General features: G+C 38.2%; 1 protein-coding gene across 6 annotated transcripts in view; it reads left to right on the top strand.

Moving 5' to 3' along the window:
* ptprfa (protein tyrosine phosphatase receptor type Fa) overlaps window positions 1–17,500 on the top strand; it is a 268,805-nt gene that overhangs the window by 121,024 nt on the left and 130,281 nt on the right. For all 6 annotated transcript variants that reach the window (XM_061888749.1, XM_061888750.1, XM_061888752.1 and 3 more), the window contains one exon: window positions 8,807–8,995. In XM_061888749.1, coding sequence (XP_061744733.1) covers window positions 8,807–8,995 — 189 coding nt within the window. The remainder of the gene's footprint in view (window positions 1–8,806; window positions 8,996–17,500) is intronic.

Below are 17,500 nucleotides of genomic sequence, written 5' to 3'. Positions count from 1 at the left end.
TGTCGCTACATCTGTAAGTGCAAGTTAAAGCTCTACTATGCAAAGCGCAAGCCATTTATCAACAACATCCAGAAACGCCGCTGGCTTATCTGGGCCTGAGATCATCTAAGATGGACTGATGCAAAGTGGAAAAGTGTTCTGTGGTCTGACGAGTCCACATTTCAAATTGTTTTTGGAAATATTCCACATCGTGTCATCCGGACCAAAGGGGAAGCGAACCATCCAGACTGTTATCGACGCAAAGTTGAAAAGCCAGCATGTGTGATGGTTTGGGGGTGCATTAGTGCCCAAGGCATTGGGTAACTTACACATCTGTGGAGGCACCATTAATGCTGAAAGGTACATACAGGTTTTGGAACAACATATGCTGCCAACTAACGTCTTTTTCATGGACGCCCCTGCTTATTTCAGTAAAACAATGCCAAGCCACAAGTTACAACAGCGTGGTTTCGTAGTAAAAGAGTGCGGGTACTTTTCTGGCCCGCCTGCAGTCCAGACCTGTCTCCCATGGAAAATGTGTGGCGCATTATGAAGCGTAAAATACAACAGCGGAGACCCCGGACTGTTGAAGGACTGAAGCTCTACATAAAACAAGAATGGGAAAGAATTCCACGTTCAAAGCTTCAATAATTAGTTTTTTCCTCAGTTCCCAAACGTTTATTGAGTGTTGTTAAAAGAAAAGGTGATGTAACACAGTGGTGAACATGCCCTTTCCCAACTACTTTGGCACGTGTTGCAGCCATGAAATTCCAAGTTAATTATTATTTGCAAAAAAAAAAAATATTATAAGTTTGAACATCAAATATGTTGTCTTTGTAGCATATTCAACTGAATATGGGTTGAAAAGGATTTGCAAATCATTGTATTCTGTTTATATTTACATCTAACACAATTTCCCAACTCATATGGAAACGTGGTTCGTATATATATATACATGTATATATGTGTGCATATATACATGTATATATATATATACTGATGTATGTGGAGAAGGCCTGGCTCTGTCTCCGTTCTAATTCATCCCAACGGTGTTCTATTGGGTTCAGGTCAGGACTCTGTGCAGGCCAGTCAAGTTTATCTACACCAGACTCTGTCATTCATGTCTTTTTTGGACCTTGCTTTTTGCCCTGGTGCACAGTCATGTTGGGCCAAGCCCAACTCCTGAAAAACAACCCCACACCATAATTCCTCCTCCACCAAACTTCACACTCGGTACAATGCAGTCCGAAATGTCGCCTTCGCCCGGCAACCTCCAAACCCAGACTGGTCCATCAGATTGCCGGATTGAAAAGCCTGATTCATCACTCCACTGTGTGTCACTTTTAAATATGCTCCTCCTCAGGTCAACATATGAAATAACAAGTGCGTGTAAGAAATTAAAACACGCCCCCTTTGGCCAAAACTAATACAATAAATATGTATATAGAGCCATATTGTAATAACTTAAAGTACTTTTTTTTTTAAATAACTAAAAGTTTACCTTTTTTTATATGTGCATAGTATGTATATATTGTTAATTTTCTCAGCTCTCAAGAAAGTAACAAATACAAGTGTGTGTGTGTGTGTGTTTGTGTGTGTGTGTGTGTGTGTACGACTCCAGAGTTCAGCAGGAGTTCACCAGCAGCCAAGGATGTTTAAGACAGTTTAGCTTTAAAGGCTCTTATCTTTTTTTTTTGGCTTTTAAGACATTAAAACCTCGCCGATGGCGTGCAGGCCAGGGCGACCCCTTCTACTTTTGTTGGGAGGGAGTGATAAGATGGCGAGGAAATGTCACCTGAGTGAGTTGTGTACCAAATAGTAGAGAGGGAGAAGTGTGTACGCTCGGCACACACATGTCAAGTTAACTTTCAGTTTCGATTCCTGCCAAGGCGAGTGCAGGAGGAGATGGCTAACTGCTGACCTCCAGTGCTGCTTCTTCTACTGTTTTCTAGTGTTCATCTTGCACATGGATAATCCCCACAGTGGTACCAGTCTGGAGGAGGCGCTAGCTGTTGTTTTTGTAGTCCACACCTCATTATAATATACGCCCCCTACAGGAAGAAGTTGGTATTATCGCTTGTAGTTTTTTAATCTGTCCACCACCTTTTTTGTAGTCATGTCATAATTTTTTACGGTCCCTACAGGAAGAAGTTGGTATTTTCTCTTGTAGTTTTTTAATGTCAACCATCTTTTTTTGTAGTCCATATGTCATAATGAGTTACGACCCCTACAGGAAGAAGTTGGTATTTTCCCTCGGAGTTCGTTCTCTATTTTTTTGTAGTCCATATGTTATAATGAGTCACGATCCCTAAAGTCAAAAGTTGGTAGTTTGTAGGTTTTTATGCTGTCCGCCATCTTTTTTTGTAGTTCTGAAGTCATGATTTATGACCCCTACAGGAAAAAGTTGGTATTTTCTCTTGTAGTTTGTCGCCATCTTTTTTTGTAGTCCAATATCATCATGATTTACGACCCCTAAAGTCAAAAGTTGGTATTTTTTCTTGTGTTTTATGCTGTCCGCCATCTTTTTTTGTAGTCCTGAAGTCATGATTTATGACCCCTACAGGAAAAAGGTGGTATTTTCTCTTGTAGTTTGCCACCAATTTTTTTTGTAGTCCAATATCATCATGATTTACGACCCCTGATGTCAAAAGTTGGTATTTTCTCTTGTAGTTTTTTATGCTTTCCGCCATCTTTTTTTGTAGTCCATATGTCATAAGGATTTACGACCCCTACAAGAAGAAGTTGGTATTTTCTCGTAGTTTTTATGCTGTCCGCCATCTTTTTTTGTAGTCCTGACGTCATGATTTATGACCCCTACAGGAAGAAGTTGGTATTTTCTCTTGTAGTTTGTCCGCCGTCTTTTTTCGTAGTCCATATGTCATCATCATTTGTGACCCGTAAATGCAAAAGTAGGTATTTTTTGTAGATTTTTATGCTGTCCGCCATCTTTTTTTGTAGTCCATGTGTCATGATTTATGACCCTTAAATTCTGAAGTAGGTATTTTTTCGTAGTTTTTTAAGATGTCATTGTAGTCCAGACGTCATAATGATTTACAGGAAGAAGTTGGTATTTTCTCTTGTAGTTTGTCCGCCATCTTTTTTGTAGTACAGACGTCATAATGATTTACGAGCCCTAAAGTCAAAAGCTGGTATTTTCTCGTAGCTTTTTAAGATGTCCGCCATCTCTTTTTGTAGTCCATATGTCATAAAGATTTACGACCCCTACAGGAAGAAGTTGGTATTTTCCCTCAGAGTTCGTCCGCTATTTTTTTCGTAGTCCATATGTTATAATGAGTCACGATCCCTAAAGTCAAAAGTTGGTATTTTCTCTTGTAGTTTTTCATGCTGTCCGCCATCTTTTTTTGTAGTCCTGAGGTCATGATTTATGACCCCGACAGGAAGAAGTTGGTATTTTCTCTTGTAGTTTGTCGCCAATTTTTTTTGTAGTCCAATAACATCATGATTTACGACCCCTAAAGTCAAAAGTTGGTATTTTCTCGTAGTTTTTATGCTGTCCGCCATCTTTTTTTGTAGTCCTGATGTCATGATTTATGACCCTGACAGGAAGAAGTTGGTATTTTCTCTTGTAGTTTGTCCGCCGTTTTTTTTTTTTGGTAGTCCATATGTCATCATGATTTGTGACCCGTAAATTCAGAAATAGGTATTTTTTTGTAGATTTTTATGCTGTCCGCCATCTTCTTTTGTAGTCCATATGTGTCATCATGATTTATGACCCCTAAATTCCGTAGTAGGTTTTTTCTCGTAGTTTTTTAAGATGTCATTGTAGTCCAGACGTCATAATGATTTATGACCCCTGCAGGAAGAAGTTGGTATTTTCTCTTGTAGTTTGTCCGCCATTTTTTTGTAGTCCAATGCTATCAGAATTCACTAATCCTAAAGTCAATAGTTGGTATTTTCTCATAGTTTTTTTAAGACGTCAACCATCTTTTTTTGTAGTCCATATGTCATAAGGATTTAAGACCCCGACAGGAAGAAGTTGGTATTTTCTTTTGTAGTTTTTTGATGCTGTCCGCTATCTTTTTTTGCAGTCCATTTGTCATGATTTATGACCCCTAAATTCCAAATTAGGTAGTTTTTTAAGATGTGATGTAGTCCAGACGTCATAATGATTTATGACCCCTACAGGAAGAAGTTGGTATTTTCTCTTGTAGTTTGTTCGCCATTTTTTTGTAGTCCAATGTTATCATGATTCACTATCCCTAAAGTCAATAGTTGGTATTTTCTCGTAGTTTTTTAAAGACGTCAACCAAAATCATAAGGATTTTTGACCCCTACAGGAAGAAGTTGGTATGTTCTCTTGTAGTTTTTTTTTTGCTGTCCGCTATCTTTTTTTGTAGTCCAGTCATCATAATGACTTACGACCCCTACAGGAAGAAGTTGATAGTTTCTCTTGTAGTTTTTTATGCTGTCCGCTATCTTTTTTTGTAGTCCATGTGTCATGATTCATGACCCCTACTGAAAGAAGTTGCTATTTTCTTTTGTAGTTTTTTATACTGTCCGCCATCTTTTTTTGTAGTCCAGTCATCATAATGATTTACGACCTCAACAGGAAGAAGTTGATAGTTTCTCTTGTAGTTTTGTATGCTGTCCGCTATCTTTTTTTGTAGTCCATGTGTCATAATTTATGACCCCTACAGAAAGAAGTTGCTATTTTCTTTTGTAGTTTTTTATACTGTCCGCCATCTTTTTTTGTAGTCCAGTCATCATAATGACTTACGACCCCTAGAGGAAGAAGTTGATAGTTTCTCTTGTAGTTTTGTATGCTGTCCGCTATCTTTTTTTGTAGTCCATGTGTCATAATTTATGACCCCTACAGAAAGAAGTTGCTATTTTCTTTTGTAGTTTTTTAAGATGTCCGCCATCTTTTTTTGTAGTCCAGTCATCATAATGACTTACGACCCCTACAGGAAGAAGTTGATAGTTTCTCTTGTAGTTTTGTATGCTGTCCGCTATCTTTTTTTGTAGTCCATGTGTCATAATTTATGACCCCTACGGAAAGAAGTTGCTATTTTCTTTTGTAGTTTTTTAATCTGTCCGCCATCTTTTTTTGTAGTCCAGTCATCATAATGACTTACGACCCCTACAGGAAGAAGTTGATAGTTTCTCTTGTAGTTTTTTATGCTGTCCGCTATCTTTTTTTGTAGTCCATGTGTCATAATTTATGACCCCTACAGAAAGAAGTTGCTATTTTCTTTTGTAGTTTTTTAAGATGTCCGCCATCTTTTTTTGTAGTCCAGTCATCATAATGACTTACGACCCCTACAGGAAGAAGTTGATAGTTTCTCTTGTAGTTTTGTATGCTGTCCGCTATCTTTTTTTGTAGTCCATGTGTCATAATTTATGACCCCTACAGAAAGAAGTTGCTATTTTCTTTTGTAGTTTTTTAAGATGTCCGCCATCTTTTTTTGTAGTCCAGTCATCATAATGACTTACGACCCCTACAGGAAGAAGTTGATAGTTTCTCTTGTAGTTTTTTATGCTGTCCGCTATCTTTTTTTGTAGTCCATGTGTCATGATTCATGACCCCTACAGAAAGAAGTTGGTATTTTCTTTTGTAGTTTTTTAATCTGTCCGCCATCTTTTTTTTGTAATCCAGTCATCATAATGACTTACGACCCCTACAGGAAGAAGTTGATAGTTTCTCTTGTAGTTTTTTATGCTGTCCGCTATCTTTTTTGTAGTCCATGTGTCATGATTCATGACCCCTACAGAAAGAAGTTGGTATTTTCTTTTGTAGTTTTTTTAATCTGTCCGCCATCTTTTTTTTGTAATCCAGTCATCATAATGATTTACGACCTCAACAGGAAGAAGTTGATAGTTTCTGTTGTAGTTTTGTATGCTGTCCGCTATCTTTTTTTGTAGTCCATGTGTCATAATTTATGACCCCTACTGAAAGAAGTTGCTATTTTCTTTTGTAGTTTTTTATACTGTCCGCCATCTTTTTTTGTAGTCCAGTCATCATAATGACTTACGACCCCTACAGGAAGAAGTTGATAGTTTCTCTTGTAGTTTTTTAATCTGTCCGCTATCTTTTTTTGTAGTCCATGTGTCATAATTTATGACCCCTACAGAAAGAAGTTGCTATTTTCTTTTGTAGTTTTTTAATCTGTCCGCCATCTTTTTTTTGTAATCCAGTCATCATAATGATTTATGACCCCTACAGGAAGAAGTTGGTATTTTCTTTTGTAGTTTTTTTAATCTGTCCGCCATCTTTTTTTTGTAATCCAGTCATCATAATGATTTACGACCTCAACAGGAAGAAGTTGATAGTTTCTCTTGTAGTTTTTTAATCTGTCTGCCATCTTTTTTTGTAGTCCAGTCATCATAATGATTTATGACCCCTACAGGAAGAAGTTGATAGTTTCTCTTGTAGTTTTGTATGCTGTCCGCTATCTTTTTTTGTAGTCCATGTGTCATAATTTATGACCCCTACAGAAAGAAGTTGCTATTTTCTTTTGTAGTTTTTTATACTGTCCGCCATCTTTTTTTGTAGTCCAGTCATCATAATGACTTACGACCCCTACAGGAAGAAGTTGATAGTTTCTCTTGTAGTTTTTTATGCTGTCCGCTATCTTTTTTTGTAGTCCATGTGTCATGATTCATGACCCCTACAGAAAGAAGTTGGTATTTTCTTTTGTAGTTTTTTAATCTGTCCGCCATCTTTTTTTTGTAATCCAGTCATCATAATGATTTACGACCTCAACAGGAAGAAGTTGATAGTTTCTCTTGTAGTTTTTTAATCTGTCTGCCATCTTTTTTTGTAGTCCATACATCATAATGATTTGCAACACCTAAAATCCGAAGCAGGTTTTTTCTCGTCGTTTTTTTAAGATGTCCGCCATCTTTTTTTGTAGTCCATATGTCATAATGATTTATGACCCCTACAGGAAGAAGTTGGTATTTTGTCATAGTTTTTAAGATGTCTGTTATCTCTTTTTGTAATATGTCATAATGATTTATGACCCCTACAGGAAGTAGTTGGTATTTTCTCTTGTAGTTTGTTTGCCATTTTTTGTAGTCCAATGTTATCATGATTCACTATCCCTAAAGTCAATAGTTGGTATTTTCTCGTAGTTTTTTAAAGACGTCAACCAAAATCATAAGGATTTTTGACCCCTACAGGAAGAAGTTGGTATGTTCTCTTGTAGTTTTTTTATGCTGTCCGCTATCTTTTTTTGTAGTCCATGTGTCATAATTTATGACCCCTACAGAAAGAAGTTGCTATTTTCTTTTGTAGTTTTATATACTGTCCGCCATCTTTTTTTGTAGTCCAGTCATCATAATGACTTACGACCCCTACAGGAAGAAGTTGATAGTTTCTCTTGTAGTTTTGTATGCTGTCCGCTATCTTTTTTTGTAGTCCATGTGTCATAATTTATGACCCCTACTGAAAGAAGTTGCTATTTTCTTTTGTAGTGTTTTATACTGTCCGCCATCTTTTTTTGTAGTCCAGTCATCATAATGACTTACGACCCCTACAGGAAGAAGCTGATAGTTTCTCTTGTAGTTTTTTATGCTGTCCGCTATCTTTTTTTGTAGTCCATGTGTCATGATTCATGACCCCTACAGAAAGAAGTTGGTATTTTCTTTTGTAGTTTTTTTAATCTGTCCGCCATCTTTTTTTTGTAATCCAGTCATCATAATGATTTACGACCTCAACAGGAAGAAGTTGATAGTTTCTGTTGTAGTTTTGTATGCTGTCCGCTATCTTTTTTTGTAGTCCATGTGTCATAATTTATGACCCCTACTGAAAGAAGTTGCTATTTTCTTTTGTAGTTTTTTATACTGTCCGCCATCTTTTTTTGTAGTCCAGTCATCATAATGACTTACGACCTCAACAGGAAGAAGTTGATAGTTTCTCTTGTAGTTTTGTATGCTGTCCGCTATCTTTTTTTGTAGTCCATGTGTCATAATTTATGACCCCTACTGAAAGAAGTTGCTATTTTCTTTTGTAGTTTTTTATACTGTCCGCCATCTTTTTTTGTAGTCCAGTCATCATAATGATTTACGACCTCAACAGGAAGAAGTTGATAGTTTCTCTTGTAGTTTTTTAATCTGTCTGCCATCTTTTTTTGTAGTCCATACATCATAATGATTTGCAACACCTAAAATCCGAAGCAGGTTTTTTCTCGTCGTTTTTTTAAGATGTCCGCCATCTTTTTTTGTAGTCCATGTGTCATAATTTATGACCCCTACAGAAAGAAGTTGCTATTTTCTTTTGTAGTTTTTTATACTGTCCGCCATCTTTTTTTGTAGTCCAGTCATCATAATGACTTACGACCCCTACAGGAAGAAGTTGATCGTTTCTCTTGTAGTTTTTTATGCTGTCCGCTATCTTTTTTGTAGTCCATGTGTCATGATTCATGACCCCTACAGAAAGAAGTTGCTATTTTCTTTTGTAGTTTTTTATACTGTCCGCCATCTTTTTTTGTAATCCAGTCATCATAATGATTTACGACCTCAACAGGAAGAAGTTAATGGTTTCTCTTGTAGTTTTTTAATCTGTCTGCCATCTTTTTTTGTAGTCCATACATCATAATGATTTGCAACACCTAAAATCTCGTCGTTTTTTTTAAGATGTCCGCCATCTTTTTTTGTAGTCCATAGCCCCACCCTGCTTATGCTATTCAGTTAGTTTGTCCAAGAATTTAGTTCTGAAACCACATTGTAGCCACTCACCTAGGAGCGGGAGTCTCCACACCCTTGAGTTTTTCCTTGCCTGAAAAGAATGTGGGGGGACTCCCAGGTGCTAAAAGCCAGCTGTGTTTGTCGGGCGGTGCCTCATGGTCTCCCCGTTGCTCCCCAGAGGACCAGATCCCCCACGGCTTCCCCACCATCGACATGGGCCCCCAGCTGAAGGTGGTGGAGAGGACGCGCACCGCCACCATGTTGTGTGCCGCCAGCGGCAACCCCGACCCGGAGATCTTCTGGCTGAAGGACTTCCTGCCCGTGGACGTGGGCGCCAGCGACGGACGCATCAAGCAGCTGCGCTCAGGTAGGACCCCGACACGGAGCGGGGGGAGTGTGGGAAGACAGCTGCACGCCCGTGTCCGGGAAGACAAACGTGGCCTTTGCCTCACCCTTCGGGAAACATCTGTCCGTGGAGGAATGACATCACTGATGTTACTCGCACTCTCAAAAGCACTCCAGCTGGGATCAACAAGTGCTGATGGCGGGCGGCGACTCCAGCGGCCGCCATCATGTCTGCTGTCATTAATTACACCCCCAGGCCTCCGTGCCTCCGCCAATTGACTAGTCTCACCCGCTTTTATCGATCAATAATAGCTGTCTTTTTCCCATTTGACACCTTTTGGCCTTTTGCACAACCACGGGGGGTGACGCCTCCTTACTGGTCTGCACTTCCCATGATTGGGAAAAAAGTCACGTGCGGACCAGGAAAATATTTTTTTTTTATGGCGATCCTACTGAAATATGTAATATTTTAACTATGACGAAATAAATAGGCCAAAAACTAATTCCTACTGTAGATACTAGTGTTGGGATATGCACCCCCCCTCCAAAAAAAAAAAAAAGGCTTCGCTACGCATCTTAAATGAAAACGTGCTAGCATGTGCTTTCCACTAGAAAAAAAAAAAAAAAAAAGGGCTTTGCTACGCATCTTAAAATAAAACCTGGAGCTCTGCTAACTGTAGGAGTTTGTTTTTGTAGATTTAATAGTATTTTTGTTTTTTTGTGTGTTTTTTGAGCCAACCGAACACAATAAAGCTGTTAAAATGTAAGTGCGGTGTTAGCATGTAGCTCGCATAGCTATGTTAGCATCACTAGCGTTTTGTCTCCTCCAATGTGTACTAATGTAGTTTGTCACGTACGGCAAGAAGACGTGTTAGCATGTGCTCGCCACTAAAAAAAAAAAATCACCCAAAAAAAACAGGCTTCGCTACGCATCGTAAAATAAAACCTGGAGCTCTGCTAACAGTAGGAGTTTGTTTTTGTAGATTTAATAGTATTTTTGTTTTTTTTTGTGTTTTTTGAGCCAACCGAACACAATAAAGCTGTTAAAATGTAAGTACGGTGTTAGCATGTAGCTCGCATAGCTATGGTAGCATCACTAGCGTTTTGTCTCCTCCAATGTGTACTAATGTAGTTTGTCACGTATGGCAAGAAGACGTGTTAGCATGTGCTCGCCACTAAAAAAACAAAAAAACACCAAAAAAAACAGGCTTCGCTACGCATCGTAAAATAAAACCTGGAGCTCTGCTAACTGTAGGAGTTTGTTTTTGTAGATTTAATAGTATTTTTGTTTTTTTTTGTGTTTTTTGAGCCAACCGAACACAATAAAGCTGTTAAAATGTAAGTACGGTGTTAGCATGTAGCTCGCATAGCTATGGTAGCATCACTAGCGTTTTGTCTCCTCCAATGTGTACTAATGTAGTTTGTCACGTATGGCAAGAAGACGTGTTAGCATGTGCTCGCCACTAAAAAAACAAAAAAACACCAAAAAAAACAGGCTTCGCTACGCATCGTAAAATAAAACCTGGAGCTCTGCTAACTGTAGGAGTTTGTTTTTGTAGATTTAATAGTATTTTTGTTTTTTTTTGTGTTTTTTGAGCCAACCGAACACAATAAAGCTGTTAAAATGTAAGTGCGGTGTTAGCATGTAGCTCGCATAGCTATGTTAGCATCACTAGCGTTTTGTCTCCTCCAATGTGTACTAATGTAGTTTGTCACGTACGGCAAAAAGACGTGTTAGCATGTGCTCGCCACTAAAAAAAAAAATCACCAAAAAAAAACAGGCTTCGCTACGCATCGTAAAATAAAACCTGGAGCTCTGCCAACTGTAGGAGTTTTTTTTTGTAAATTTGTTTTATTTTTTGTTTATTTTTGAGCCAACCGAACAAAAAGAAGCTGTTAAAATGTGAGTGTGGTGTTAGCATGTAGCTTACGCAGCTAATGCTAGTGTTGCTAGCGTTTGTCTCCTCCGTAGCGTTACTAATGTAGTTTGTCACGTACGGCAAGAAGACGTGTTAGCATGTGCTCGCCACTAAAAAACAACAACACACAAACACAAAAAAAAAACAGGCTTCGCTACACAACTGTATGAGGTTTTTTTTGGGGATTTAATAGTATTTTTGGTGTTTTTGGAGCCAACCGAACACAATGAAGCTGTTAAAATGTAAGTGTGGTGTTAGCATGTAGCTCGCATAGCTATGTTAGGATCACTAGCGTTTTGTCTCCTCCAATGTGTACTAATGTAGTTTGTCACGTACGGCAAGAAGACGTGTTAGCATGTGCTCGCCACTAAATAAACAAAAAAAAAAAAAAAACAAGCTTCGCTACGCATCTTAAAATAAAACCTGGAGCTCTGCCAACTGTAGGAGGTTTTTTTTGTAAATTTGTTTTATTTTTTGTTTATTTTTGAGCCAACCGAACAAAAAGAAGCTGTTAAAATGTGAGTGCGGTGTTAGCATGTAGCTTACGCAGCTAATGCTAGTGTTGCTAGCGTTTGTCTCCTCCGTAGCGTTACTAATGTAGTTTGTCACGTACGGCAAGAAGACGTGTTAGCATGTGCTCGCCACTAAAAAACAACAACACACAAACACAAAAAAAAAACAGGCTTCGCTACACAACTGTATGAGGTTTTTTTTGGGGATTTAATAGTATTTTTGGTGTTTTTGGAGCCAACCGAACACAATGAAGCTGTTAAAATGTAAGTGTGGTGTTAGCATGTAGCTAGCATAGCTATGTTAGGATCACTAGCGTTTTGTCTCCTCCAATGTGTACTAATGTAGTTTGTCACGTACGGCAAGAAGACGTGTTAGCATGTGCTCGCCACTAAATACACAAAAAAAAAAAAAAAAACAAGCTTCGCTACGCATCTTAAAATAAAACCTGGAGCTCTGCCAACTGTAGGAGGTTTTTTTTGTAAATTTGTTTTATTTTTTGTTTATTTTTGAGCCAACCGAACAAAAAGAAGCTGTTAAAATGTGAGTGCGGTGTTAGCATGTAGCTCACGCAGCTAATGCTAGTGTTGCTAGCATTTGTCTCCTCCGTAGCGTTACTAATGTAGTTTGTCACGTACGGCAAGAAGACGTGTTAGCATGTGCTCGCCACTAAAAAAACAACCCCGCCGTACCTCAAAAAAAAAAAAAAAAAGGCTTCGCTACGCATCTTAAATGAAGACGTGTTAGCATGTTCTTTCCCCAGAAAAAAAAAAAACACAAAAAAAACGGGCTTCGCTACGCATCTTAAAATAAAACCTGGAGCTCTGCCAACTGTAGGAGATTTTTTTTGTAGATTTAATAATCTTTTTGGTGTTTTTTTGAGCCAACCGAACACAATGAAGCTGTTAAAATGTAAGTGCGGTGTTAGCATGTAGCTCGCATAGCTATGTTAGCATCACTAGCGTTTTGTCTCCTCCAATGTGTACTATTGTAGTTTGTCACGTACGGCAAGAAGACGTGTTAGCATGTGCTCGCCACTAAATAAACAAAAAAAAAAAAAAAAAACAAGCTTCGCTACGCATCTTAAAATAAAACCTGGAGCTCTGCCAACGGTAGGAGGTTTTTTTTGTAGATTTAATAATATTTTTGGTGTTTTTTTGAGCCAACCGAACACAATGAAGCTGTTAAAATGTAAGTGTGGTGCTAGCATGTAGCTCGCATAGCTATGTTAGCATCACTAGCGTTTTGTCTCCTCCAATGTGTACTAATGTAGTTTGTCACGTACGGCAAAAAGACGTGTTAGCATGTGCTCGCCACTAAAAAAACAAAAAAAAAACAGGCTTCGCTACGCATCGTAAAATAAAACCTGGAGCTCTGCCAACTGTAGGAGTTTTTTTTTGTAAATTTGTTTTATTTTTTGTTTATTTTTGAGCCAACCGAACAAAAAGAAGCTGTTAAAATGTGAGTGTGGTGTTAGCATGTAGCTCACTCAGCTAATGCTAGTGTTGCTAGCGTTTGTCTCCTCCGTAGCGTTACTAATGTAGTTTGTCACGTACGGCAAGAAGACGTGTTAGCATGTGCTCGCCACTAAAAAACAACAACACACAAACACAAAAAAAAACAGGCTTCGCTACACAACTGTATGAGTTTTTTTTTGTAGATTTAATAGTATTTTTGGTGTTTTTTTGAGCCAACCGAACACAATGAAGCTGTTAAAATGTAAGTGTGGTGTTAGCATGTCGCTCGCATAGCTATGTTAGCATCACTAGCGTTTTGTCTCCTCCAATGTGTACTAATGTAGTTTGTCACGTACGGCAAGAAGACGTGTTAGCATGTGCTCGCCACTAACTAAACAAAAAAAAAAAAAAAAAACAAGCTTCGCTACGCATCTTAAAATAAAACCTGGAGCTCTGCCAACGGTAGGAGATTTTTTTTGTAGATTTAATAGTATTTTTGGTGTTTTTTTGAGCCAACCGAACCCAATGAAGCTGTTAAAATGTAAGTGCGGTGTTAGCATGTAGCTCGCATAGCTATGTTAGCATCACTAGCGTTTTGTCTCCTCCAATGTGTACTAATGTAGTTTGTCACGTACGGCAAGAAGACGTGTTAGCATGTGCTCGCTACTAAAAAACAACAACACACAAACACAAAAAAAAACAGGCTTCGCTACACAACTGTATGAGTTTTTTTTTGTAGATTTAATAGTATTTTTGGTGTTTTTTTGAGCCAACCAATCACAATGAAGCTGTTAAAATGTAAGTGTGGTGTTAGCATGTAGCTCGCATAGCTATGTTAGCATCACTAGCGTTTTGTCTCCTCCAATGTGTACTAATGTAGTTTGTCACGTACGGCAAGAAGACGTGTTAGCATGTGCTCGCTACTAAAAAACAACAACACACAAACACAAAAAAAAACAGGCTTCGCTACACAACTGTATGAGTTTTTTTTTGTAGATTTAATAGTATTTTTGGTGTTTTTTTGAGCCAACCAATCACAATGAAGCTGTTAAAATGTAAGTGTGGTGTTAGCATGTAGCTCGCATAGCTATGTTAGCATCACTAGCGTTTTGTCTCCTCCAATGTGTACTAATGTAGTTTGTCACGTACGGCAAGAAGACGTGTTAGCATGTCCTCGCCACTAAAAAAACAAAAAAACACCAAAAAAAACAGGCTTCGCTACTCATCGTAAAATAAAACCTGGAGCTCTGCCAACTGTAGGTTTTTTTTTTTTGTCAATTTGTTTTATTTTTTGTTTATTTTTGAGCCAACCGAACAAAAAGAAGCTGTTAAAATGTGAGTGCGCTGTTAGCATGTAGCTCACGCAGCTAATGCTAGTGTTGCTAGCGTTTGTCTCCTCCGTAGCGTTACTAATGTAGTTTGTCACGTACGGCAAGAAGACGTGTTAGCATGTGCTCGCCACTAAAAAACAACAACACACAAACACAAAAAAAAACAGGCTTCGCTACACAACTGTATGAGGTTTTTTTTGTAGATTTAATAGTATTTTTGGTGTTTTTTTGAGCCAACCGAACACAATGAAGCTGTTAAAATGTAAGTGTGGTGTTAGCATGTAGCTTGCATAGCTATGTTAGCATCACTAGCGTTTTGTCTCCTGCAATGTGTACTAATGTAGTTTGTCACGTACGGCAAGAAGACGTGTTAGCATGTGCTCGCCACTAAATAAACAAAAAAAAAAAAAAAACAAGCTTCGCTACGCATCGTAAAATAAAACCTGGAGCTCTGCCAACGGTAGGAGTTTTTTTTTGTAGATTTAATAGTATTTTTGGTGTTTTTTTGAGCCAACCGAACACAATGAAGCTGTTAAAATGTAAGTGCGGTGTTAGCATGTAGCTCACGCAGCTAATGCTAGTGTTGCTAGCGTTTGTCTCCTCCGTAGCGTTACTAATGTAGTTTGTCACGTACGGCAAGAAGACGTGTTAGCATGTGCTCGCCACTAAAAAACAACAACACACAAACACAAAAAAAAACAGGCTTCGCTACGCACAATGTCGGGCCTTTGGTCTGTTGCCGACCCTCCACCTGTTCCGAGCATTTATCGGTCTTTTGTAAGAAATACGACGTACAAAAAGAACGTGGAAGGAACTTTCTCCAGCCCCGTCTTTTAGCTTATTAGGTAAAGTGCTATGTTGTCAAGCAGTGTCCGGCAGTTTTTTACTATTTAGAATGCAGAGAAAATGGAAAGACTTGTTTGCTCGTGTCTCACATTTGCATTTAAAGCTGCAAACACACAAAATGACGTGTCCTCGGTAGTTTTAAAGTGTTTACCACACTCTTGTAGGAAGTGACATGTATTACAATGTCGGGCCTTTGGTCTGTTGCCGACCCTCCACCTGTTCCGAGCGATTCGGTTCTTGTGGGTAACGATTCCATTCAATGTAAAACAATTTTGGAATAAAAATCAATATTTATTTAATAACATTGGGTGCCGGTTGACTACGCTCCTCCATCAAATATATAAAAAGCTCTAATAAATGTTTACATTACTTAAAAGAAAACTGTTTTTGGTTAATAATGAAATAGTCCAATACAAATAAAGTATTCTAGACATCTCTTATCTAAAAAAAAATGTGTATATCAGATATGATCATCTACATCAACAACATGATTTGAGTGCCTTATAAAAAACAGCAAAAAAATACAAATTTTGACCGTCACAATTCATTCGAAAGTCCACTTTTTTTTATACCCCGAGTCACTATAATTTGTTTAATATGCAGGTCACGGCATGTAAATGGAGCATTTTTATTCATCTACGTAGTTGGCCGCCTCTTGCTAGCAGTTTTTTACGACTTAGAACGCGCAGAAAAATGGAAAGACTTGTTTGCTCTTGTCTCACATTTGCATTTAAAGCTACAGACACACAGAACTAGCGTGTCCTCAGTAGTTTTAAAGTGTTTACCACACTCTTGTAGGAAGTGACATGTATTACAATGTCGGGCCTTTGGTCTGTTGCCGACCCTCCACCTGTTCCGAGTGATTCGGTTCTTGTGGGTAACGATTCCATTCAATGTAAAACAATTTTGGAATAAAAATCAATATTTATTTAATAACATTGGGTGCCGGTTAACTACGCTCCTCCATCAAATATATAAAAAGCTCTAATAAATGTTTACATTACTTACAAGAAAACTGGTTTTGGTTAATAATGAAATAGTCCAATACAAATAAAGTATTCTAGACATCTATTTTCTAAAAAAAAATGTGTACATCAGATATGATCATCTACATCAACAACATAAATAAATAAATTAATAAATGGGTTGTACTTGTATAGCACTTTTCTACCTTCAAGGTACTCAAAGCGCTTTGACACTACTTCCACATTTACCCATTCACACACACATTCACACACTGATGGAGGGAGCTGCCATGCAAGGCGTCAACCAGCACCCATCAGGAGCAAGGGTGAAGTGTCTTGCTCAGGACACAACGGATGTGACGAGGTTGGTACTAGGTGGGATTTGAACCAGTGACCCTCGGGTTGCGCACGGCCACTCTTCCACTGCGCCACGCCGTCCCTGATGATTTGCTTGAGTGCCTAATAAAAAACAACAACAACAAAAAAATACTAATTTTGACCGTAACAATTCATTCGAAAGTCCACTTTTTTTTCTACTCCGAGTCACTATAATTTGTTTAATATGCAGGTCACGGCATGTAAATGGAGCATTTTATTCATCTACGTCGTTGGCCGCCTCTTGCTAGCAGTTTTTTACTATTTAGAACGCGCAGAAAATGGAAAGACTTGTTTGCTCTTGTCTCACATGTACATTTAAAGCTACAGACGCACAGAACTAGCGTGTCCTCAGTAGTTTTAAAGTGTTTACCACACTCTTGTAAGAACTGACATGTATTACAATGTCGGGCCTTTGGTCTGTTGCCGACCCTCCACCTGTTCCGAGTGATTCGGTTCTTGTGGGTAACGATTCCATTCAATGTAAAACAATTTTGGAATAAAAATCAATATTTATTTAATAACATTGGGTGCCGGTTAACTACGCTTCTCCATCAAATATATAAAAAGCTCTAATAAATGTTTACATTACTTAAAAGAAAACTGGTTTTGGTTAATAATGAAATAGTCCAATACAAATAAAGTATTCTAGACATCTATTTTCTAAAAAAAAATGTGTACATCAGATATGATCATCTACATCAACAACATGATTTGCTTGAGTGCCTAATAAAAAACAGCAAAAAAATACTAATTTTGACCGTCACAATTCATTCGAAAGTCCACTTTTTTTTATACCCCGAGTCACTATAATTTGTTTAATATGCAGGTCACGGCATGTAAATGGAGCAATTTTATTCATCTACGTCGTTGGTCACCTCTTGCTAGCAGTATTTTACTATTTAGAACGCGCAGAAAATGGAAAGACTTGTTTGCTCTTGTCTCACATTTGCATTTAAAGCTGCAAACACACAAAATGACGTGTCCTTGGTAGTTTTAAAGTGTTTACCACACTCTTGTAGGAAGTGACATGTATTACAATGTCGGGCCTTTGGTCTGTTGCCGACCCTCCACCTGTTCCGAGCGATTATCGGTCTTTTGTAAGAAATACGACGAACAAAAAC

The sequence above is a fragment of the Nerophis ophidion genome, linkage group LG26 (assembly GCF_033978795.1).
Source record: "Nerophis ophidion isolate RoL-2023_Sa linkage group LG26, RoL_Noph_v1.0, whole genome shotgun sequence".
Classification (NCBI taxonomy): Eukaryota; Metazoa; Chordata; class Actinopteri; order Syngnathiformes; family Syngnathidae; genus Nerophis; species Nerophis ophidion.
The sequence above is the reverse complement of the archived record's forward strand: the minus strand, read 5'-3'. Positions and strand labels throughout refer to the sequence as shown.